The sequence below is a fragment of the Antedon bifida genome, chromosome 8 (assembly GCF_963402885.1).
Source record: "Antedon bifida chromosome 8, ecAntBifi1.1, whole genome shotgun sequence".
NCBI classification, from domain to species: Eukaryota; Metazoa; Echinodermata; class Crinoidea; order Comatulida; family Antedonidae; genus Antedon; species Antedon bifida.
This window is the reverse complement of record NC_136233.1, coordinates 2,925,890-2,951,363: the sequence shown is the minus strand read 5'-3', so window position 1 is coordinate 2,951,363 and position 25,474 is coordinate 2,925,890. Positions and strand designations below refer to the sequence as shown.

General features: G+C 34.9%; 4 protein-coding genes across 4 annotated transcripts; 3 read left to right on the top strand and 1 right to left on the bottom strand.

Moving 5' to 3' along the window:
* Positions 1–1,547: 1,547 nt before the first annotated feature.
* LOC144849928 (TBC1 domain family member 7-like) lies at positions 1,548–5,341 on the top strand. The gene is made up of 7 exons (XM_078707057.1): positions 1,548–1,747; positions 2,010–2,090; positions 2,347–2,531; positions 2,897–3,037; positions 3,367–3,512; positions 3,815–3,944; positions 4,260–5,341. Exons 1-7 carry the CDS (start codon positions 1,642–1,644, stop codon positions 4,338–4,340), a joined length of 870 nt encoding a protein of 289 aa, XP_078563183.1. The 5' UTR covers positions 1,548–1,641; the 3' UTR covers positions 4,341–5,341.
* Positions 5,342–5,829: 488 nt separating this feature from the next.
* On the top strand, positions 5,830–13,792 carry LOC144850138 (uncharacterized). Its single transcript, XM_078707346.1, has 8 exons — positions 5,830–6,089; positions 8,711–8,818; positions 9,097–9,258; positions 10,721–10,789; positions 10,954–11,071; positions 11,457–11,558; positions 12,013–12,085; positions 12,899–13,792. Exons 1-8 carry the CDS (start codon positions 6,087–6,089, stop codon positions 13,020–13,022), a joined length of 759 nt encoding a protein of 252 aa, XP_078563472.1. The 5' UTR covers positions 5,830–6,086; the 3' UTR covers positions 13,023–13,792.
* Positions 13,793–15,026: 1,234 nt separating this feature from the next.
* LOC144850137 (adhesion G protein-coupled receptor L4-like) lies at positions 15,027–19,699 on the top strand. The gene is made up of 11 exons (XM_078707344.1): positions 15,027–15,187; positions 15,520–15,607; positions 15,854–15,954; positions 16,578–16,680; positions 16,967–17,059; positions 17,280–17,404; positions 17,788–17,845; positions 17,942–18,033; positions 18,325–18,451; positions 18,661–18,702; positions 18,831–19,699. Exons 1-11 carry the CDS (start codon positions 15,153–15,155, stop codon positions 19,164–19,166), a joined length of 1,200 nt encoding a protein of 399 aa, XP_078563470.1. The 5' UTR covers positions 15,027–15,152; the 3' UTR covers positions 19,167–19,699.
* LOC144850135 (uncharacterized) lies at positions 19,626–25,351 on the bottom strand. Its single transcript, XM_078707342.1, has 15 exons — positions 25,143–25,351; positions 24,841–24,899; positions 24,352–24,487; positions 24,017–24,085; positions 23,798–23,886; positions 23,164–23,237; positions 22,770–22,942; positions 22,181–22,248; positions 21,979–22,056; positions 21,691–21,751; positions 21,324–21,432; positions 21,063–21,154; positions 20,553–20,612; positions 20,344–20,406; positions 19,626–20,136 (listed from the first exon to the last, which is right to left on the bottom strand). Exons 1-15 carry the CDS (start codon positions 25,203–25,205, stop codon positions 19,933–19,935), a joined length of 1,398 nt encoding a protein of 465 aa, XP_078563468.1. The 5' UTR covers positions 25,206–25,351; the 3' UTR covers positions 19,626–19,932.
* Between the last annotated feature and the right edge of the window lie 123 nt (positions 25,352–25,474).

The window sequence follows — 25,474 nt, the reverse complement described above, 5'->3', positions numbered from 1 at the left end:
AATCATGGAATGAAACTAAAAAACAGCTTAAATGGTGGTTAATATTTATTTATTTGTAATATTGTTATAAATTTGTCATTGATTGCACGGTTGCCTAATATATATTATTAATAAAACCAAACACACACCAACACTGTATACAACAACAATAGCGTTATTTATTAAAACATGAATCCATAAAACAGGTTGTTGGTGATAATCCTTTTATAATATCTTGTAATGTAATCTTTTACTAATACAAAAATACAAATATTGATAATAGCGGACTAAATACATTTTAAAACAAACATTAGGCACGTGTACATAAATGTGTCTATTCTCAATTACATTTATATATAGGCCTAATGACAGCAAAAAAAATGCAAAGAAAAGAAAACAGCGTTCACTGCCATGGGCACTAGCAGGCGCGGATTTAGAGGGGGAACCAATACAAGTTTCAGAAATTATTGTAAGAAATATAATAACAATTTTTTTAAAACTTTTTTGAAATTATTTACTACAATAATGCAAATAGAGAGAATACACTAGCCAGACTAGGCATCGGCATTTTTACACATTTCTATTTATTCCTAATTTTCTGAAATAACTTAGGTGTTAAATTTGAGGGCGCCAAACATAAAATTTACGAGATCGAAAGGAGGCGGGAAGTCACAGAAAAAAAATGATGTGCTCCCTTGCCTATAGCACGGTAAGGCTCTCATACAGCCTTGGGGGTGGGTGGGGGGAACCACAGCATCAGATGATTTGGTGTTATATCGCCTCATGATGTGTGGTGGAAAGGGGCCCGACGTTTAAATATGTGAACCCCAAACACAGAAGCTCGCATAGCTTTAACTCTATTCCACTGACCGGCATGGGATCGAATCGATCCCATGCATTCGTGTTTCTGTTATCAACACGGCGCTGCCAACTGAGCTATCCGGTCACGTTCTTTATAGCAAGGTTAAAACTAGATTCGTTTACTCAAATTACGTCATGAATATGCACATTTATGACGTAACGATATAGAATGACGTAATATGAAGCGCGTATAAGAATAAATACTATTGTCACCCTTCATCACTCGTGTACATTGTGGCATAACGGGTAGTGCTCCATCAAATATCGCTCGACTAGCTGGGGTTTGAACTCTACGGAGTTTTATTAAATAATAAAATGTTTTTCTTTTATTTGGAAAGAGAAATATTAATATTAATTTAGGATATAGGCAGGGGTTGGTCCTGAAGACTACTTCCATATTTCGAAGTCCAATTTCGCAACTACATTTTTCAAAATTATTAGCTCCACCCAACCATGGTTGGCTGGTCCTGTAGACTTATAATTTCGTTTCATATATCAATGTATACGTGCAATTAGTTTTTTTAACTAAATCTTATCACCTTTCTGTCAATTTCAAAATGTCGATAATAGACCCTACATTTTGTACTACAGAACGTTATAATAATACGTATATGTTGTTACGTAACTTCTCTCGCATTCCTTACAAATGAGGGCGCTAGAATCAAAACAACAACAAAATTAGCACTACACTACACACAGCAGCGAACCTGTCCTGTCACGGTACGAGAGCATCACGAGTGAGTAAAATGTTTCAAGCATGGAGGGCCTAGCGACGTAGACTTGGCAAAACATTTCTGAGCAATGACAGATGATAGGAATTTCCGGTCACATTATTATGAAAAGGTTGGATTTCGTGGAGTTGAGGAAAAGAAATCATTGCAAATTCTCCTTAAAGATGATCCTCTTGGTAGGTTTTTTGTGTGGTGTTACTGTTTAAAAGGGGACAGCAGACCTGCACGAAGTCTAAACAGAGATATAGGGGCCTCTCTGTCACGTGTGATCGGCCTCTCCTCCTGTGTCTAGTAGAATTATTAGGCTCAGGCATGAAGCTTGTTGTAATGATCGATATCGTAGAGCCTATCCTAATTAACTAATACTGGTCTGAGTTTGTCAGGTCTGGTGGTCAGGACCAGGAATTAAAAAATTAATATCTTTTCTCTAATTGTTAGATGACCAAAAGCTGGCAGTGTTCTGTCAGCGGTTCCCAGTTCCAGTGATGTATCGTCAACTGGTATGGAAGGTGTTGCTTGGTAAGAAGAAGAAATATTAAATATATGCGTATTTGTACAACTTTTTGTTAGTAAATAAGATAGCCTTACCTTAATCCTCGGACACTATATGACATGTGACACCGACCATCAGCCACAGCCAAACACCCTCACCCTCCACCACCTCCAAACACACTCACCCATCTATTCTGAATGAGGAAACAGAAATAACAGCTTTGGTCTCACTATTGCATGTTGTGAACAGAACATTCATTCAAATTTTTATTTTTTCATATAGATATTCTCCCAGTTCATCAATCAGTACATCAGTTTGTATGGCAACAGAGGTCAGAGCAGTGCAATGACCTCCAAAGGTCACTAAAGGTCATGAATATCATCACTGACGAAACTCCACAGGATGACATTATTTTTAAGATGTATCTTTTACAAGAAGGATTGTTACCACTTGAAGAGAGCTGTCTGGTAAGATGATGACATCTTCACTACATCTTTGCGGAATGATATATTCAATGTATCATTATTATTCAATTTTCATCTGAATTCTTTGGGGATAACTACAAAAATGTGACTGCTAGAAATGTTATTGTTTAGGCCGACATCTGTCGTGAACGACAATGTCAATTAGTTTTACATTCATCTGAATGATGGATGAAACTAAGCCAGGACTGTTTAAAGCACCATTGATTGGTCCTAACATTAATCAAGGGCTTCTCTTGTCTAGTGCCCACCTTGACCAGAGGAAAGGCATGGGCGTAAAATGATGTAAAACATACTACAAAAATTAAAACCTTCATTTCCTTTGTCCTAATTATCACATTTATTTTCAGAATGACATTGAAGACGCGGCCGTTTACATTGATTTAGCAAATGCGGCCTGTGAAATGACAGAGGACTTGCATGAAGCCTATTGGTTGACTTTTAGAATATATCAACTACGTGAAAAGCACTCTGAATTGTTGGATACAATGGTAAAATAAGTTATTCAGTACTAGCTTTTATAATCTATTTCGTGTCGTATCTAGCTTACCTGGATAAACCGACATTAGCCTCTGTCCGAAGAGAGGAATAATTACGAAAAGAAGAACATTAATATACATTAAAATATCACAAACAAAACAAATGTGATGTGCCCAAATATGGTAATGGTATGCCCAAATATGGTAGTGATATGACATCATCGTGTCCATATATGGGCACATCACTTTTTTTTTTCACATAAAGTTTGATAGTGCAGACAGACTTGATAAGTAGATAAGTCAGGTGAACACTTCATTTAAATATATTAAAATTTTTCTAGCCATCTTCGTTTCTCTGCTATCTATCAAAGGAAGACCCTGCTTTAATTGAACACCTTACGGTTTTAAGGTGTTGCAAAAGTCTACCGTATGAAAAGTGGTTCCAGTCAATGTTTGCATCGGTTTTCCCAGTTAGTACAGTTGAAAGGTAATGTATAGTCTATTTCGTGCCTAGCTTACCCGGATAAACCGACAATAGACTATTCCCATACAAGAGCGACATATAACTTAAAAGTAAAAAATTCTACCTCTCTTCACACAATGGTATAGTTCACAAAGTACACATAAACCAATATTGTTTTGTGTGTTCTTCAGCACATAGCAAGTAGTAATATATTGCTTATTAAAAACATACAATTAATTACATGCCTTCTAACTTATAAGGGATATGTAGTCAATGAGCTGATTGTAGAAATCAATAAATAACTTAATAAAAACATTTTTTTCTAGGATATGGGACAGGTTTATTGGGGGGTCACATAAATTTCTCGTCTTTGTTGCTGTGGCTGTTTTTCTGACGTATAAAATGCAACTAAGAAGCAAAAAGAGTCGACAAGATCTGCTGAATTTTCTAGCAAATGTACGTTTTCTTATATTATATTTATTTAGTCTGTCACTCTTGTATTACTAGATAATACAATTCTGAATCATAACATTTCCATAACATTTAAAACAAATATAATTGATAAAACCATGGAAATCTTTTAAATATACTGTATAGTACCTTTGTCCTTAAAAACATTAGTGTCTATTTTGTGCCTAGCTTACCTGGATAAACCAACAAATGCCATATTCTTCTTGAAGAGCTAGATATACCCAAAAAGTAGAAAATTCATTCAACACCCCTCTCTATAAATGGTACAGTCCACATTAATCATGTTCTTTGATCTGTCAGATTCCATCTGAGAACTGTGAAGTAATGTTTGTGAAAGCATCAGAACTTTGGGAGAAATATGGTACTACGAAAGCAGACTGACGGAGCAGCCACAGAAATATTCACAGGGTAGCCAAGCGGCTCAACACACTATAAATGTACTCCTTATGATCCGGAACGACTGCTAATGTTCTTTAACACCAGGACGGCCAAAATACGCTATATGTATAATAGCAATACTGCTTCGTACCATAATCTGTATTTTGGAAACAAAAAAGGATAAAGGAGGTAGAGCTATGGTTTGGATATAGCAGAATGTTTGTAAAGCTCTGTGTACACTACCAAATTTATTTGCAAAAAAAATGTGATGGACACAATGATCATTGACAATGGTCATATCACTTCCATATTTAGACATATCACTACCATATTTAGGCACATCACAGAGTGATGGTGTAATGGTTATATCGGACTAGCATGTGATAGGTATGGGTTCGAGGTTATCTGTACCATACTAATTGCATCCTTAGGCAAGATGCTTTACTTTCATTGCCTCATCCTTCGATGGGATGTAAAGCTGTTGATCCTGTGTACTTAGCAGTGCATGTTAAAGAACTTGGTACACTATTTGAAAAGAGTAGCGGATCATCTCCCGGTGTGCTGATCTGGTAGGCGCTGTGCTGCTGGCTGCCGTGGGTCCGTGGAGGGTCTAATCCGAAGTTTCCAGTTAAGCTTGAGGACCAGAATAATACATTTAACATTTTATATTTAGGCACATCACACTTTGATAGTGTAGACAGAGCTTAAAAGGAATCTTTTCAAAACCTCACCTCATAATCCTTTACAAACCTGTGACTCTATTTGACATGAAAGATACTTATAATATTATAAATACACGTCATATTCATTAATTTTATTTAATTAATCTTTTCTTGTTAATTAAATATTTATTTAGCTGGTTGGTTGTTTGTGACTGGTTTCCATAGAAACATGAATTTAACATGGATTAACGTATTAAATTAATTGTGATTACACAACTGGTAACTAAGTTAATCTAATTAAAGTCTATATATGGTATTTATGAAATAATAAAATGAACTGGTGTACATATTAACTTTTGTTATATTGCTTGAAATTTCTTCTACTTCTAATTAATACATAGTGCATACAATATAGTCGATTTACATAATAAAACAGTCCTATCCATCCGAATATTGATAATTATTACATAATTTAATATTTACATAGATTATCTCATCGACTCATCATATATTGATGCAAAGTCATAATGAAAGAATTAAAGGGACTATAGCTATGTAGTCTAGTCTACTTAAAGGTGCATTGCCAGCCATTATCTCTATACTGCGGATACACCATACATTAAAAACATAACATATTACGTAATTATGCCTTTTATAATGTATAATTTAACATTATTTCTATGAGTTATCATTTCATTATAATCTTTACCTTGTAAGAATTCATCTCCCGATGTTATTCACAGGTAATTTATCTATGCGCATGCGTCATTGATGTCGTCATAAAAGCAGACAAGCAATTAATATTATGGCTAGCTTGAAAGGGATAATGGATCTTTAGAATAAATCGGCAAACCTCCTGTCTTCTTATAGCTGTTTTATGATAAAACATTGGGTTTTTAAGCTAATAATTTTGCTAACAAGTAATTTCTGTTTTAAAGATATCCACATTTTCCGAAATATCTGAAAGCTGTTCGTTGCTAAGGTGTAGTTACCACCAGCAAATGAGTTCTATGGCTACGCAACATCCGCAATAAGAAGCCGCTATTGTTATCATATTGTAAAGAAGCACTGATGAAACGGTTTAATTATGGTAAGTATAGCCTAGCATATTTGAATTTTATAGATATTGTAACGCTATTGTAAAACAACTTTTTGATAAAACAAAATAAGCCATAGACAATATTTATTGGAGTATGTTCTGTTTGTATACTATACTTACCCATATACATTTTAACCATGATGATATTTATATTTATATTTTTGTTATTCGATAGCTTAGTAAATGTATTACAATTTTCCCAGTTATAATGTGTATGTTTTGAGGAAAGAAATTGAGATGATGATTAGTACAAAAATACTATGGTAGACATAATTCTGAAAAGAATGAGAGATGGAATGGTCAAGTCTATTTCGTGCCTAGCTTACCTGGATAAACCGACATTGGCCTATTCTCTCCGAGAAGAGAGCTACAACTCGAAAAGAGCTAGCACTCATAGACTAACAACACCCCTTTTGGTTTGTGTAATATGATGGACATGTATGCGTAAAAGTTACGTATAGGTTGAAAAATAGGCCTTCTAAATTAGGCCTAGTTATAGATCCTGCAAAAATGATGATGATGAATCATGTTAATCTATGGACCAGTGGCCGTATTCACCAATTACACTTAAGTGAGATTTGTCAATTAAATAATAAGTATTTCACTTAACTCAATAATATTTAAGTATTTCCCTCCAATTGTATTCACTTTAGATAGGAGATTGTTTTTCTATTTAAAGGTGTTTCCCTTAGCCTAAGTGTGTATGATGAATACGGCCACAGTAGTACATTAAGTGTATGTTAATATATCATTAGTTTGCTAATAATTATTTTAAAGCAATTCAAATATTGGAACATGATTGTTTGTTCTCAGGAGTGAGTATTGTTACCAAAGTCACTTAAATCGATGTTAGCAAACTGATGTTGTACCGTCTCAGACGCCTACGCATCAAAACCAATTAAATATAATAATAAACCGAAGCATACAAAAATATAATATTCGTCATGAAAAACCTAACGACAATTAACGAAAAAAAGCTGATTATCTCAAGGCAAACATGTTTGACAGTCAGAATGTCGCCTTAAGTTTCGTCGATATCGCGAAGTCCTATCTGAATCTATTATAGATCTAAAGCTCTGTCTACACTATCAAACTAGTTTGACATAATGTGTGACGTGTCCAAATATAGTAGTGATATGCTTAAATATGGTAGTGATATGACATCATCATGTCCATATATGAGCACATCACATTTTGTTGTCACAAGTTTGATAGTGTAGACAGAGCTTTAAACCAGTAAAAACAAGCTGAGTTTGGACTTCATCATTAATATTCAGTTAACGCCGCAATGCTCTCAGGGACTAAACGCTTGCGGGATTAGATGTACATCTACATAATTTCCACACTTGATTTATGACTTTGCGATACGATATTCTTAAAATATACATACAGCAGAACATGTTATGACTATGTAGATGCAATAAGATGGAGGATGTATTACGAATTTACATCATGAATTACAAAAAATATTAACAAAATTCTTGGTTGATATTGTATAAATTAAATTTAGAATCATTATGCAGACTTATGACGAAGGTCTTAAGGTCTGTCCACACTATAATGTGACATGTGATGTGCCCATATATGGACATGATGTCACTACCATATTTAAACATATCACTACCATATTTGGGCACATCACACTTTTTTGTAGAACTAGTTTGGTAGTGTAGACCGAGCTTTACGTTACTTTAATGAGGAATGAATTCAGTGATAGGCTGCAATAACTGATATAATTCTCTCCTCGGTTTATTTCTTAATTTATGTTTATTTATTCTTCTAATTTTGTTTATATTCTTATTTCCTCAATCTATTTCAATACAGATTTCATTCATGTTTCGAAGAATTTCGTGATTTAATAGAATAATAATTTGACTTGACATTGCGGCGATTGCCAATTATTGACTTATGAAAAGCATCTCGCATGTGAATAATGAGATGATCTTAATTATGGAACGAAGCAAATACAAGGTCAATGCTAATTATTAATGTGACGATTATGATAATGATAATGATAGTGTTAAATATATGTAATAACAACACGAACTCTAGATGATAATGACGTCATTGAATACGGTATCTAATAACAACGAAGTCTAAGATGATGATGACAATGTTGAATACGGTATCTACACGAAAAGATGATACTTAAGTCATGTAATTTTAAAAGTAACCATGGAAACATTTGAAGAAAGGTTAAATAATGAAAAGAAACATTGTGGAATTGTGATTGGTTAATCAACGTTCACATGGAAACAATAATTGCTAATTATGAAAAAACCATCAGGGACTGTTTTGTATAGAAGAGCGAAATTCATTCTTTTAAAAGCACAATTTTTACATAAAGTCTAGAAGGAATAAATATTATTTGTCTAATCGTATTTATTACTATCGTCGTCATTATTATCGTAATTAGTTATCATCCTTCTTAACATAATTTATTGTCATCATCAAGATCATGACGTCATCTCCACCATTACATTATAGTCTGGACATATAGTTATTCTGGCGTTTATTGATACATTCAACAAAATTGATTTGTTATAAAGTTCTTGTGATGATGTGATTATCACAATTTTACCATTTTAACTTATAATTTACGTTGTTTTCAGATGAGGCTAGGACTTCTTACCATCACAGTGTGCCTTTTGCACCAGGTGGGCGCTACAGTGATAGTACAACTAACTGATCTATCAACAAACTACAATAGTGACTCTTCGGTAAGTAGACCTCTGAACGAGAATCGTGTAACTCTCCATCATAATGAATGCTGTGTGTCAGATACATTATAATGATTATGTATTTATTCAGTGGCGTACTGCTATGAGCGCTCAATGGCTAAACCCAGCGCCCCGGAGCCTATGGGGCCCCTGAGCAGTGACTTAGACCTCCAGTGTTAGAACTTGGAAAACCACTTAGGTTTCCTAAACGAGGGGCCTCAGGCCTCTGCGTTACGCCACTGTATTTATTACCCCACCCTACTTTTTTTTTGCAAAAGAACTGGACATATTTGGCGTCAGAGCTGTTGAAGATTACGGACACTGAGTCACCGGTTCTGAGTACTGGAGAGGACCTAGGTTTGGCACTACGTTTGGTTGTCAAACTAATGGATGGTGCTGTAACTACATTAGATACGGATAACCAAACGACGCTTATAAATGTACGTATATATAATATTATTTTATCAATGAGTGACACCACAAAGAGACACAGATTCGTCGCGCGCGTACAGACACAGATTCGAAACCTGTGACACTATTATCAATATTGGAACGCGCGTACGCGTAAAAATGTTTTAAAAATTTTTTATTCTGTCAGATTATTCGTAAAAATGCTTCTTGCTTTTAGTGGTTTTTGTTATATGAAATCACTTCCGTAAAGTATGGCGGTCTTGTTTTTTTGCCATAAGTGACTATAGGCCAGATGAGCTCTAACGGTAATACAAATATAGAATCTATGTTATTTCTTATGACCATTTACACATAACGCGGAACGGACAGGCGGCTTCCGCTCAGGATAGACACAGATTCGGACAAGCTACCGGTACGCGGTTTTCCGCTTACCGTTACCGCTCGTCTGTGTAAATTGGCATTAAAACTAAATTTAGAGACTCTAAATATAGAGAAAAAGAATATAAAGAAAAAAATCAAGAAAAATCAATAAATAAGCAACAAAAACAAATCTAGGTTGGAAAATGTCCACCAAGCCGTGTCTACAGAAAACAAACGCGCGTACCATTTTGTCGATGACGTCATCTGACTGTAGGAAAGCAATCACCTTGTGCTACATTAGTTTTACAGCATTAGTATACCTCTCATAAAGATTATGTTAGTTTACGAGAGCTGTTATATATTCGATTGATTTTTACATATTCATTGATTTTTGTCGTGTGCTTGTGTCAAATGCATGATTTGTCCATTATAAGAAATATACTATAAGTAACTGTAAGTAGTATTTACATTAAGTGAATCTCGTTTGCTGTTACGTCACACCTCATGCACCATATTACATTTAAAATCAAATAAAAAACTGGACGTTGTCAATTTAATTTTTTTTTTCTAAATCCCAATCTACCAAACCTAGGCCATTATAATATCAAGTCGTGTTTAAAAATACTAAATTTCACTTGTATGCTCTATAATGCTAATGTTTCTTGTAGCTCAATGCATGCAACGAGATATCTGTATTCAATTTGTTTACTGTGGTTGTCATCTTCTTCTATTTGACGCTTTCCATATTTTTGTGCTAAAGTCTACATTTTGTCCTTTTAAATCATTTTTTTATTTTGGTTTATCCAGTTCTTTTTGTCTTCCTCGTGGTCTTTTTACTTTCTTTTTAGTTTCTTTTTTCCTTCGTTGTTTGTTTAATTGTCGTATTGTCCAGTAGTCTAATTATGTGTTGGCATACCTTTTCAACCGTGGTTGTCATGGACATCCTAAAACTATAGTAAACTAATTATCTTTATCTTTAATGAAAAGTCCTTCAAGTTATATTTACTAGTAATTTCTAAAACAAATTAAAATCGTCACCGTAGTAACGTTTAAATACAGAAACCTCATTACAATAACAATTAATCATCTTTGTAGTTTATGTAGGCCTAACATTATGTATTTTTTCCATAGAACACATTCGAAATAGTGAATAATTTAGTTGATACTGTATACACGGACATATGGAGTGAATTTCAATCGGTAAGAGCGTGCAAAATTCTTGAAATAGTTTGTTTATTTTATTTATTATTTTTACTAATATTAAGTCAAAACTCCGTCTGGAACTCAGACTAGGTGGTTATAGAAGGCAAACTGTATATATTATACATGTTTTTATCATAGATAATTTTGTTGTTTGTTGTCAGATCTCGATTGAAGAATGTAAATCGTTTCTACTAAGCGTTGATACGTTTGGTCATAATATCAGTAAACTATTAAAGGCGTCGAATATCACTTTGCCGAATCTGGACCTCAGCAACATAGGTAAACATTATTATTAAATTTCAGATGTAGGAAAATATTGTTTTGTTGCTCAGTATTGTGACACTAATTAAAAATAACAAACAGTTTCTAGCCTAATAAAAATACAACATGGTGCATTGTTATCGCTTGTCCATTATTAGCTACTTTGGTAATAATTGGACGCAATAAAGAATGATAAATTGACATGTATATTTGTTGTCTACACTATCAAACTAGTTTGACAAAACAAGTGTGATGTACCAAACATTTGGTGAGTGATATGCCCAAATATGGTAGTGATATGACATCATCATGTCCATATGGGCACATCAAATTTGTTGTCACATAAAGTTTGATAGTGTAGACAGAACTTTATACTACTATTTCGTGGCCTTTTATTTTACAGAAGTAATATTTAGGCGGTTACCATATGAAGAAGTCAACGATACGTTTGCATTTACAAATTTTGAATCTACGTTACGATTAAATGAAGATGCCATTTTTTCTGGTGAGTTTTTTTGCTAATTTTATCATCATAACTCTTACAAGTTTCTTTAACGACATTATCATTGTCATTATCAGTGTCAACATCATCGGCATCTTATCCTTTCCAATCTTTAAGCTCTGTCTACTAGTTTAACAAAAAGGTGTGATGTGCCCAAATATGGTAGTGATATACCCAAATATGGTAGTGATATGACATCATCATGTCCATATATGGGCACATCGCATTTTTTCGTCACATAAAGTTTGATAGTGTAGACAGAGCTTTATCATAGTTAATCATAATTAATCACGAACGATTTACAACATCTTCTTCATAATCACATGAATTGATGATGAATAAAACACCGTTGCCGTTTCCATTACAATCACCGCCGTCATTCTAGCTTACCGAACGCGCGGCGACGCGACGCACCATTATGCATTTTATCATGTATATTTTATAATCTATATTTCAGCTACTCAATACATAGGAATAACAGCAATTGGCTATAAATCACTCGATAGCTTATTAACAACGTCATCAAAATTGTGAGTTAGATTTTCAATCGATATTTTTTATGGACTGTCGTATTTGTTGAGCAAATTTAATATTAGCAACTCATGACTGTGTTATTGATTGCTGTATACTGTAGGTAAATAATGAATAAGTGTTACACTAAAGCGTGGCTTCACACTAGCGACGTAACGTAACGCAACGTTAGTGGGAACAAAGCTTTAACCCGAGCTTATAAATTCCGGTTTTATGTGGATTACCAGACTTTCCCCGCAGCCCCAAGTCTGTATTTATTGCCTTTTTTATGTTAGTCCACCAGTCGACTTTCCGATTTTTGTCTGAAAATACAAGCTTAAGTAGTATACGTATGAAACGCCATTTGTTCCAACATATTTATCTTTTACTAATCATTAGGTCAAAACTCCGTCTGAGACCCAGACTAGTGCATTACTTAATATCGGTAATTATAATATATGTATGCTAAATAGGTTTTAAATAAATGGTTCTATTATTCATCTTATAGGACCCGTTTCTATTGAGCAGAGATATCCGATATCCGGAAAACGGTATTTTCTTGCTAAAAGAAATGGATCCTTTCAAAACCCACATAAAAAAAACGATCTTAAAACGGTTTTAAAAGCATCGATATTCGTCTCTCAGCCTCAAAACCGATTTTTAACAAGGCCAACAGCCATAAGTCGCGTGCTAAAATGCATACCGTAGTGATACCGGACCGACAGACAGACAGACCGACCGACCGACATAGTGAACTATAGAGTCGCGTCCACGCGACTAAAAACGGTTTCCGTGGAGCAATTTTTAGCTGCAACACAATCTTAATTTTACAGGCTAAAAAACACAAATTACTCAAACCAATATGTAGCAAGTATGTTGGTTTCGTACTCGGTGGCCACATCCACGTCAAATAGTGATAATGGGAAATTAAGTGTTCCGAGAGCCGTTTTAATTTAAAAGTTAGCCAGAGCCTTTTTCGATAGGCTATAAATAGAAAGTTACCGAACATTTCGAGCGACGCGAGTTCTGACTTCCGTATTTTATAGGCTGTCTAAATTTCCTTTTTAACTCGTTTATATTAAATTATATTGCTGTTTAATTGATTTCTGTGTATTAGGAACATTTATATTAAACAAAAACCACAACAGTGCCAATTTTTGTTGATTATGGATTCATTTATTCGAATTCTAAGATAAACATCTAAGCCAAGTGTAAGCGTAAACAAAGCGAGTCATACGACGAAAACAAGAAAGTGAAAACTAACTAGTTTGTTAAAATAGTTAACATTAATTTGGAACTTTTAAATGAAATTCTGAAAACGGTATAATATAGTCTTATATGTATTTTCTAAGATTTCCAAAAATAAGCTTGGTGTTATTTTTCAAACAAATTCTATAAGGAGTTGAATATAGGTCTGTTTTAAGCGAAAGCACGGTGCGCGTAGGCCTAGGGAGACGCGGCAGGGCTGGAATAATCGTTTTCTTAGGCGAAGAGAATGAGGGAAGATGCGCTTCATCATTGGCCCCTCGATTGTTATTTTTGTTAAGTGGCTGATTCATAATCTTAAAATATGAGGACAAAGGGCTTATAAATTTTGAAATAAAGTGTTGAACTTTCATTTTTCTTAAAATTATTAAGCATTGGGTGAAGTGGGTGACTGTCTGCAAGCTAGGCCTGGACTGTTTAAATTGGTAAAATACTATAAAATCAATACATTCTTGGGGCTAAATAATTAATGAAATTTCACGATTCCCTTCTTTTTATTATAATAATGGAGCAATAAATGAAATACACACCATTTAACATAAAACTTTTAATATTATCACAAATTACACAACAAGTTTTGTATATTAAATTAACATCTTTTGTACTAGGCCTTTTTCTATTTATATTTATAATGATTATTTATTGCCGATTTGGAAATCACATTTAAACTTTATAACAATTACCGCACAACAACCAACCTCCGCTTGAACCTTTAAATAAGTAAATTAGGAAAATAACAAGATTTTAAAAATTAAATGTCCTTTGGCAATAAAAATCTGTAGATATCCATAATTACTGTATGTGTTGTTTCACATATGCCGGTAAATTAATGAGGAATTGTTGTTGATTAATGCTATTTCTATTGTATTGAAGTATGCAAACAGCTTAAGAACATCCCTCTGTGATCTGTAAAAAAAACAACATTAAATTAATAATAATCAATATTTAGTTTTATTTGTAATCATTTATTTTTATTTCCTTAGGCCTAGGCCTATAAATACGCGCGCCCGACAATGAACACGCGCCAACAATACACGCACTACTCCACTATACAGGCTAAAGCCTAGCTCTCCTAACTGTAAACTAGGCCTAGACTATATTGATTTTTGAATAAAATAAAAGAGGCTTTGTAAAGTTTTATGATTAAAAACAGCTTTCCTATATATTATATAATGTTCTTATTATTTTAAAAAGCAACATTTTTAATCTTATGGTGTAAAAAAATGATTTTAGCTACAACCATGTGTTCCATTTTCAGCAGTAAAATAACCAAAAAGGCACATGTTTAAGCAGCCATTAAAAAAAAATAAAAAATAACACCAACGAGATTTTTTTATTAACTACTATTGAAAAATTAAATATCCAGAAAATATAAAACCCACCTTCTCAAAAAGTTAGGTTGTTTTATTACAGCCTCAACAAATTAGACGAAATTTTAACATTCGAATACCCTAAAATTGTTTAAAAAACATCGGTGTCATTCACCCTTGTTTGACACAGATATAATGGCTTTGTCGATAAAAAAACAATATCACGTGGTTCGTAGATGCTGTGTCAAAGGTTTTCATGAATTATTCATTAGTAAATAAAACCAAAAGTTCCAATTGGCCAATTTGCAAAAACTTAATATTTATTTTTAAAAACAAAGTTGCTTCCGGGTAATTATTCACGCTGTCTCGTGTGCAAAAACGATTCGCTGCCGATAGAGGGCTCACTACTTTTTTTCCCTGGTGAATTGAATGTGTGGCACCAGCATCGAATAACACCTTTGACAACCTTATCCAGCTACAGCTGACCGTTACTGAGAGCCACAGAAACTGGATGTGCGGGTTTGTAAGCGACGCTCAGAATGGAAGGTAAGAACACATGAAATCATCAGTCAGCTGTCAGACTGTTTAAGGCCAGCTCAGACAGCGTCGTATAATGTTCTCCCGAAGGCCTAAAAACTACGCCCGATGCGGGCCTCGTCTCGTCGGGATTCAACTCAGACAGCACTGACGAGTCAAGACGTTTTGTCAGGCCTCGTCGTACGATGCTGTCTAAGTTGGCATTTAGGCCTATACTTCCATTTAGCAGGCACAACATTATCCACTGCATTCAGCTTATCTTAGACGAACTTACTGGTACATGGTACATTGCTAGATTTTAACAATTTTTTTACCAATTTATCATTCAATTCTTTGAACAGTTTGTGGAGCATAGATGGATGTAGTGCTTACGAGGAAGACTCCAAGATCACGTGTTCTTGCAACCATCTTAGTACATTCGCGGTCTTGGTAAGAAATTAATCGTTTATTTGACATCATTGTGCTGCGTCCTAACGTCGACACTAGTACTTCTTTCACACCAAAACACCGAGGCGTCATCACCTGAGTGTCTCCGGAGTTTTGCTTCTTGTGTGAAAGGGGTATAACTTTTATTTATAGAGATGATGATGATTTATACAATGTACCGCATCTAATTTGATACGATCAGGCTAAATGTGATTATCTTTCATTTAACGGAAACTTTGTATTATTTAGGGTTGCGTCGCACCTTCGTTGCCGTGGCAGGTAACAACCGCACTAGTTCTTTCAAATCTTGTTATTGCCGTTGTCTTTGGAGCGTTGCTATATGTTAATAGGTAAGTTGACATGGCAATCTAAAGCTCTGTCTACACTATCAAACTTTATGTGACAACAAATTGTGATGTGCTCATATATATATATATATATATATATATATAATTTGAAACGATAAAGATGAGGAAATCTGTGAGAATGAGAAAAAGTCGCCCCAACCGAGACTCGAACTCGGACCGCCTGCTTGATATGCAGATGTCCTAACCATTAGACCACTGGGGCTTTCATGGTATTGTTCGAACTCGATTGGATAGCGACTCTTTAACATATATATATATATATATATATATATATATATATATATTTTGTACTGTGTATTGTGATATTTTGTATATTTTGTAAGATCATTTTAATCCAGACCTTTTTATTTGAATTGCCCCGTGTGGGATGATTAAAGAATTTTGAATTGAATTGAATTGAATGGACATGATGATGTCGTATCACTACCGTATTTGGTCATATCACTACCATATTCGGGAACACTTTTTTGTCAAATTAACTAGTTTGATAGTGTTGTAGCTAGACAAAGCTTAACAACACTTCCTTGGTTCTGATGATTGCCATTTGTTCGTTTCTGCCTTAACATTGTGATGGTTACTTATAGTATTGTTCTGTTTTCTCTTAGACAATATTATACTGACATTGTCGTATTGGTATTATGCATTCTGGCAACATTGTTTTTGGAACAACTTTGCATTGTATCTGGTATTTACGCGGTTTGCAACAGAGTACGTATTTTCAATATTATATTATTATATTAGTTCATATTTATTTGACGGCATGGTGAAAGGTGGGTAGACTTTCGATTTGCCACGACCCGACGACCGAACCTTTATATAGAAACGGGCTTAAACTAAGTATATGTGGGGAAGATGTACGAAATCGAAGAGAAATGTATAGGCCTAAGAAAGAGAAAAGGAGGAACAGCAAGAACAACAACAACCAGACAAGCATTACCATAATCTCTTCTGTTTCATCAGTCAATGTAATCCTTGTATGGTATTTTTGTTTCAGTCAGCATGCAAGGCGATGGCATTAATAATTCACTTCTTCGATCTCTCCATTTTCTTCTGGGTCTTCGGCCAATCAGTCCAAATAGCACTGAAGGTTAGTTGCTGTTATGTCACTATCAAAAAGTAATACTTAAGCTCTTTCTACACTATCAAACTTTATGTGACAAAAACAACGTGATGTTCCCATATATGGACACGATGACGTCATCACTGCAATATTTGGACACACTTTTTTTGTCAAACTAGTTTGATAGTGTGGACTGAGCTTATGAAAATGTTGGTTTAACAGCCTCGACAATGTTGTCTTATTATAGATATCTTACGTTACGATGGAATCAGGAGGTATTATGCAGTATTGTGCCTTGGGATGGATAACGCCAGCCTTTATTGTCGCTAGTTCCGTTGGACTCGTCCAAGTCGATTACGAAAACGACCAGTAGTAAGTCGGAACAATTGTTCATCTTTACATCTCTCCTAATCCACATTTTCCTACTCGCATTATTATCACTATTCTGTCATAATATTCTTGTTTACAATTTCACACTCTCGTACATTCGTAATCGTCAGTGACATCATCAAGTTGACTCACCACAACAAAAATAGTTGACACGCGCGTACAAAAACCGTCAGCATTTCATCAGCATTTGTACGCGTCTGTGTGTCTGCAAAAGTTTACGCGCGCGTACAAAACCGTCAGCATTTCATCAGCATTTGTACGCGTTCATGTGTGCCTGACGACACTGAATAAAAGTGACAAATTATTCTTATATGATGATTATTCAATTTTTAAATATCTGTGTCATTGTTCTTTCTTTCTTGCAGTTGCGCAGTGCCACAAGTGTCACATGCTTCGCTTGGTCCAATCGTGTGTGTGGTCGGGGTATGTATAAAATACAAATAATTGTAGGCCTATGTCACGATGTAAGTCTAGGCTATACTATTAAAAGTATTATGCTGTCTTTTTATTTTCTTCTAGTGTACATACATCTGTTTGGTGTATCTTATTTACGGATACAACAATATTCGACGGACTGACAACAAAGCGTTCTCCGTTATCAGAGCTACCAAGTAAGTTTCTATCGGTGGTGCAAAGCTCTGTCTACACTATCAAACTAAGTGGGATGTGCCTAAATATGGTAGTGATATGCCCAAATATGGTAGTGATATGACATCATCATGTCCATATATGGGCACATCACATTCTTTTGTCACACAAAGTTTGATAGTGTAGACAGAGCTTAGCCACATCCTTTTCAGCATTTTCATACACGTCATCATCTATTTTATAATCATATCGACCTACCATTAACTTCACAAAGTGACGTCATCATCATTCGTTATCATCTTCGATTTTCATAGGTGCAATATAGCTGCCAATGGGATTATTATAACGTTGATGTTTATTTCGTGGTTATTCTGGACTTCGGCCGTCGAATCACCAAGTGACGCACTTAACTGGCTGTGGGCAATATCAGTTATTATACTGGTCAGTATATATTTCAATTCAGCTAATCGTGATTAATAATTCCAAACTTATGAGCTCTAGACAAACGATTCTATTTTACTCTCCTGATAGAAATATCCATGATCTATTGTTTTTCTAGCGATTTTATAAAAATATTATTTTCACAAAATTGACATCATACTCATACTAATAGTTCTAAAACTACTTTTTTTTCTCCTCGAAACTTTCAGGGCTTTGCTGTATTTCTCTTATATGGTGTATATAATCCGGAGGTAAGAATAATGCAGTTCCAACCGATTCTTAGTATTGTAGTTCAAGAATGTAGCCCATGTTGTTTTGTTGAAATAAAACTCATAACGTTGTCAAAAATTACCACACTAGTGATATTATTACATTGCAGGTTCAGTCAGAGATATTATCAAGATTTGGCAGTAAATCTGCCGTTCAAGATGGCTCGGTCGCCGCCGGCCGTGCCGCCAGAAGCCAACACCAGCTAAACGAAGCGATCCGCCTTAGCCAGATAATTGAGAATAGCGTCGTACGTGACCAAGACAGTGTTGTCGGCGGCGTCGATTGCGACCAAATTACGAACGATTCTACGTTATCGTTGACGCAGACAATGACGTCGTCATTCGCTCAGCGGGTTGGTTTTCGCAAAGCTCGATTAGCCCCGTCGAGTACTACGACGGCGAACCCTAATGCAAAATCTGAAGGAGGGACAACGTCTAACATCTAAAAGTGCCTCGAATATCACGTTAGGCCTCAGGATAAACTCACGTGATGTACTCAACAAAGTACGGGGACAAAAGAAGGCGTGCTTGTCACTCGGATAAGAAGGCCTAACCGCAGTGGCCTAACGACTATAAGCGCTCACTGGCTAATATAAACCCAGGGGCCCAGAGCTTAGGTGGGCCCCTGAGCAGTGCCCAGAAGAAAGACATTAAAATATGTCGAAAAGAGCTAAAAACGCGCCAGTCCTCCAGCGCCTCCATGGTTCCTAAACCGTATTTATGACGTGCCTATTATTGTATGTGCCCTTATTTCAATGTATTATATAATATTACTGCTTTTAATACTGCACATACACACGCGAAAGTGGAAATTTCGAAAGATAATTCAGTTAGTAAGGTGATGGTTCAATGTTGTAAAAGTTTTATTTTAAAAATCATCACATGGGCATTAACAAAGATTATGGACTTAAATGCACCACTTATACACATTTTAAATAAATATCTTCACCTTATAACAATAAATTGTGACGTAAAGAAATATTGTTTGTGGTGTCTTAAGCAACTTGAGCATCAATCAGAAAAACACACGTAATGCCACTATCATTATTCTGCTCATCTCCACATCCAGAATCCGCCTAGTAGCTGCCACTAATGCTTGGTTCCCACTAGTGACGCAACGTAACGTAACTTGTGATTACGCAATACATCACTTTGCGTCAATACGTTGCTGCGGTGCGTTCTAGTGAGAACCACGCTTGAACGTTATCAAACCTAATGTTTCTTTGACGTTATAATATCCATGACAGTTTTCTCCTTGAACAGCTTCCAGTTCAGGTGGTCTCTGACGTGGTTCTGAATATCCTCCAGGTCTGGGTAGGGCTTAATTAACGTTTTCAACGCTTTCTTATGGTCCGATGATAAATATTGTAAGAAGAATTGCTTTTGAAGCAATATACACTCAGCACCTTTGCTAATCTATGGATATTCGAAAACAACATTTGAGCTGATCTTATACCCTGATAGGAGTATCAAGAATAAATGATTTCTTTAAATACCTGATTGTGTAATCGAAAAAGCCTAATATAATTGTCATAATCTTTATTGCTTTTTGAATCGTGATACCGCATTGTGCAATAAAAAAGAACCAAATCGTCATAATCAGTATTTTTTTTTCGTTCTTACCAATTGTAGACTCGGCATTTCCGTGTCAATAATTCTTAATTCTTCACAGAGCATTGCCAATCCCTTCAATTGAAAATTATATTTAAAAAAAATTGAGAATATGTTTTTCTTTATTAACATTAGTTGAAATACATAAACGTCACGAGGTATGAATTAAGAGGTCTAAGACAAAAAAAGCATCAGAAGAAATAAATATATGTTATACGTACAAATACGTCTTTAGAAAACAGTTCGTCTATTTGGACTAAGACCTTCTTCTTATGTTGAGGCTAAAATGAATTATATGAGATTAATGTAATATACTCTACAAATAGCAAGTAGGCCTACCGCTGTTAGAGTTACAGAGATATACATGTCACTTTACGACCGTTTCATCAAGTAAAGAGTGGTCCTCACTAGGACGCAACGACGTATTGACGCAAAGTGCTGTATTGCATAATCACAAGGGGAACCGACGACGCAGCAATACTTGCAGGCGGGGAAACACATTGGAAGGACATTTTCTTACGTTGCATAGGTTGCGTTATTTTGCGTTGCTAGTGGGAACCAAGCTTCACTATTGTTAATTGGTTTCAGCTGAGATGAATCCAACAAAACATGATTTTGTACCAATATAAGGAAGAACTATGCTATAGCCTACTTGACACGGTAAGAATTAAGAAAGGAGGAGTGATGATACTAGTTAAACTGTAAAATAAAGCAACAATCTAAATTCTTACCAGGGCAGCGGTAATGCCTTCTTCGTGTTTACCATCATCTTTTTGTGTTAAGAATTCAAATTTGTTTTTCCATCTATGGTCAACTTTCGAGTCTGAAAATAGCAAGAAAACAAACACATCTGTCGTATAAATAACACATTTTCAAGAACAAGATATAGTATCAAATTCAAAAAATATTGTTCTGATGCCTTAACAAAACAAGGCTGATATGGTGGAGGAACTATCTCTTTTATAACACGGTTTTATAAAATACCCACTTACAGGCTCGCATACCCTTTGACGCAAGGTACATGTATCTGTCAGCCTTGGTCTTTTTCTTTTTTATGTATCGTGGCCCTCGGTTCACCGTCAATTCAACCCTGCAAGAACCCTACAAAAAGAGTAATAGTACAATCATATCAATCAGATGTGGAATCTGTAAAATAAAACAATTGATTTTATTTTATGCCTTCTCGGAAAGACTAAAGCTACACTATCAAACTTTATGTGACAAACAAATGTGATGTCATATCACTACCATTTGGGCATATCACTACCATATTTGGGCACATCACACTTTTTTGTCAAACTAGTTTGGTAATGTAGACAGAGCTTAAGAAGACCTATGCAGACTCTGGTTTATACTTACAGACTTGATAATGTACATCCACTTGGAGTTGTTTGAATCAGAAACTATGACTTCATCCTTTCTGTTAAAGAAAACGATATTCAGCATACTCATCCCAATTATCATCATCATCATTATCGATCATCATCATCACATCGCCTTCAATAACATACGTCATAGCCTAAATAAAACATCTTTCCATGTAGTATCACCAATCCAATTATCATTATCTTTATCACTACTTATTATCATACAAAACCACCATCGTCATCATCATCATCATCAGTAGCGTCATAATCGTCATCATACCTGTAAAAGTGTGCTAAACAAAATTCGGGATGTTCTACTAATTTTTCTACCGGCCAACCTTCCATAAAAGGCAGTGATCTAAAAAATGAATTGTCTTTTCAGGGCACTGACTTTATTTCATTATATACAAACAGACTTCAACATAAATTATAGTCAAGCCAATTTAGATAACAAATATATAATATATAAACAATAAACTTACTTAGTAAATGCTACATGAGCCGGTTCATTGGTCAGTTTGTCCACCATTAAAAATATTTCCAAGAAATCCTGTAAAAAGCACAATTAAATCGATCGATTATTGGTGAATGAGACGACAAATTGACATCGATGGTAATACAAATTATACTGATTATTAATATTAGAACGCAGTAGTAATACGATACTATTATAACAATGATTGACAATGACAATAGTTACTCTTTATTAGTTTGATCAAGGCAATCACGCTGACCTCACCGTGCCAAGATAGGAACTCGTAACAGTCCTTTGATCTTATGTCTGGTTGCGACAAATACCAACAGTACTGTACTATACATTTCTCCATGGCGCAGAAAAGAGACCACACATTTGAGGATTCCAATTGACCAATAAAAAATCAGTAAAAAGTTTAGGGGCGTGGAATTGATCGTGTCGCAGCCACAGATAACCAATTTGATCTCTGAAGCTCAGCATCCTGTTGTTAGATTGCCTTGGTTTGATTACCATACGATGGTAACAATGTGAGAGAGAAAGGATGAGAACATTATGACGTATTGATTTCAAAGATAGGAATTAAAGGTCCTACTTACATCTTTATCGATGAATAATAGTTCACATGAGGAGTTACTAGTAATAGTTGTAGTCCTGTTCGTACCATACAACATGGCAGAATCACCGAAACAATCTCCTTTACGTAACACTCTTTTCAGATGAACACGATCTTCTCCAGTCGTCGAGTCACGCTCTACGCTACTTTCAATGGCTTTAAAACAATTGAAAGACTAATCATTAGGGCCTACTATAGCTTTTCTATTACTAAACTGTTTTAAGATAGGCATACTTTGCTTTTAAATATTATAAGTTGATATAGCCCTCCTACATATACCTAATCATAAGTATGAACAATTTTAGTGTGAAAAATGTCATCGTCCAAAAGAAAAAGTTAAGAAAGGGATATCGGTGAATTTACAAATAAAAACGTACCTGTTCCATGAATAAGAAAATAAAACGTTTCTGCTCGATGACCCTGGCGAATAATAACTCTATTTGAGGGCAGTCTGCAAAATAGAATAAAATGTACCTGGGTAAAGCTCTGTCACACTATCAAACTTTATGTGACTAAAATGTAATGTATTTCCATTAATGTCATCGCTACTATATTTGGGCATATTACAACCACATTTGAACACATCACACTTTTTTGTCAAACTTGTTTGCCAGAGTAGACAGAGCTTAAGGTACTATAGGATAGTCGATGATGGGTTCGGAAGCATCGGAGTTTACTTTAGTGGTGGATTTGAAACTGTTGAGTGGTTATTGGAAATTAAGTTGTTTTCTCGTAATTGCTTTAAAATAATATATTATTTTCTTATTCTCTTAATCTGCATTTTTCATGTTTCGGAGACAATACTTAGAGTAAGATCGTGTTCATCTGAAAAGAGTGTTACGTAAAGGAGATTGTTTCGGTGATTCTGCCATGTTGTATGGTTTTTTGACCGCACCACAAATGGGTTTTGTTTTTTGATGAGTGTCACCGGTGAAGTGTCCAAATTAAATTAAATTGCGTTAACTGAGATTTGTATTAGTAAGTATACCTCACGATAATGAATATACATACGAAAATAAGTAGGCTACACGAACGAGCTTCTCTTGCAAATGCAGAGGGTATTCGGTAAAAGACGACAGCGTTTGCAAACCAGTCAATGCCTTTAGGAGAAAATTATAAAGAAAATTATGTATTGTCGAGTCCAGATATGTTATTTTGAATCATATTTTGTTTTGATGGGACAGAGTGGCTATGTAACTTAAGTAAACTGGCCTAAATAAGTTCACGTACTGTTTTAAGCTCCTCTGCTGTTCTCATTGGTCTTCTGAGAATAGACTTTACTTCGGAAGTAAGTTTTGCCTAAATGTACAAACAAAATCAGTTTTTAAAGCATTTGAAAATAATACAGAGGTTTTCAGTATAGTATAGACACTATATTATTTGTTGCTGCATCAGGAGCTGAGAGCAATACCATTTTTGTGACTTAAAATAATGTTTGTACAAACAAAATCAGCTTTTAAGGCTTTACACATATAGTACAGAGGGTTTTGGTATAGTACCTTAATACCATTATGTGTTACTGCATCAGGAGAGAGAGCAAGACCATTTTGTGATATTTACCCTACCTCTTTTTGTGACTTGAAATAATGTTTATTAAACGTTAAAACAGTCGATTCATTCCCATTGTTATCGTCATCTTCCATTTCGTGAAATACCTCAAACGTGAGCATGTGAGAAGTGTCTTCATTTTCTTCTATTTTTCTAAAAAGTTTACAAAATTTATATCAAGGAACTTGGTAAAGATTTAAAATAGTCATATACAATAACATCATCATGTTACGGTTAGGCTAGGTGCCAAAATGAAACTAGCAACACGATTTTGGAAAATTCTGTAGGCCTAAGAATTAGGAAAAATCACGTTAAAACTTCCATCAAATGTTTATGTTTAGGGGTTGGTATTTGACAAGTACTTCTTTTTCCGATCCATGAAACAGTTTTTATTTATTGTTACCATTTAAGTTATTGTAAATGTATGTTTCTTTTATTGCTTGAACCGGTTTCTAAATAAATGTTGAAAGAATCTTAAAATAATGGAAAATGTCGTTCAGACCTACCTACTTATCCTATTATTTATGATAACCATCAGGGTTGCTTTTCTAAATCGCTTTCTTGCCTAAGAAAAAAAAACAAGGAGCGTCATAGAAACATCTTGCCTTCTAATACTGTGTTGTCTTCGACATGCCATTAGAAATTGCATATGTGTAACATAATATAATATCAAATTCATGAACTTCTTTTGCAGTAATTCATTTGATACTGTGCTAGTCTAAATGGCATGTGGCATGTCTTGTCACTTGCCTATATGGAAATCATACTTTTTAAATAAATAAAATAATAAATTAGGAGCTGGACTTACCACTGATGACGGATCATCATGTAAATCTGGTTCTACCTTCTGTAGGCCTACCTCAGAATCCATCGTCTGACAACACTGATAGATATGACACCAGCGATGTACCTTTCTACAGTAAGTTTAAATACTTTCGGAGCAAAACTGTGGGCCTATATGACAGGCCTATTACAAACAGATGACAAACTGACTCGTATTTACTTTTGTACAAAATAGGCCTATTTCCTCAAGCCATTACCTTATTTCAAAAAATTAATAATACTTGGTTAAAATCCGATCTTCCTGTAAATGTATTTACTTGCTGTTTGTTTCGCTTCGTAGAGGTTGTCATGGTTATT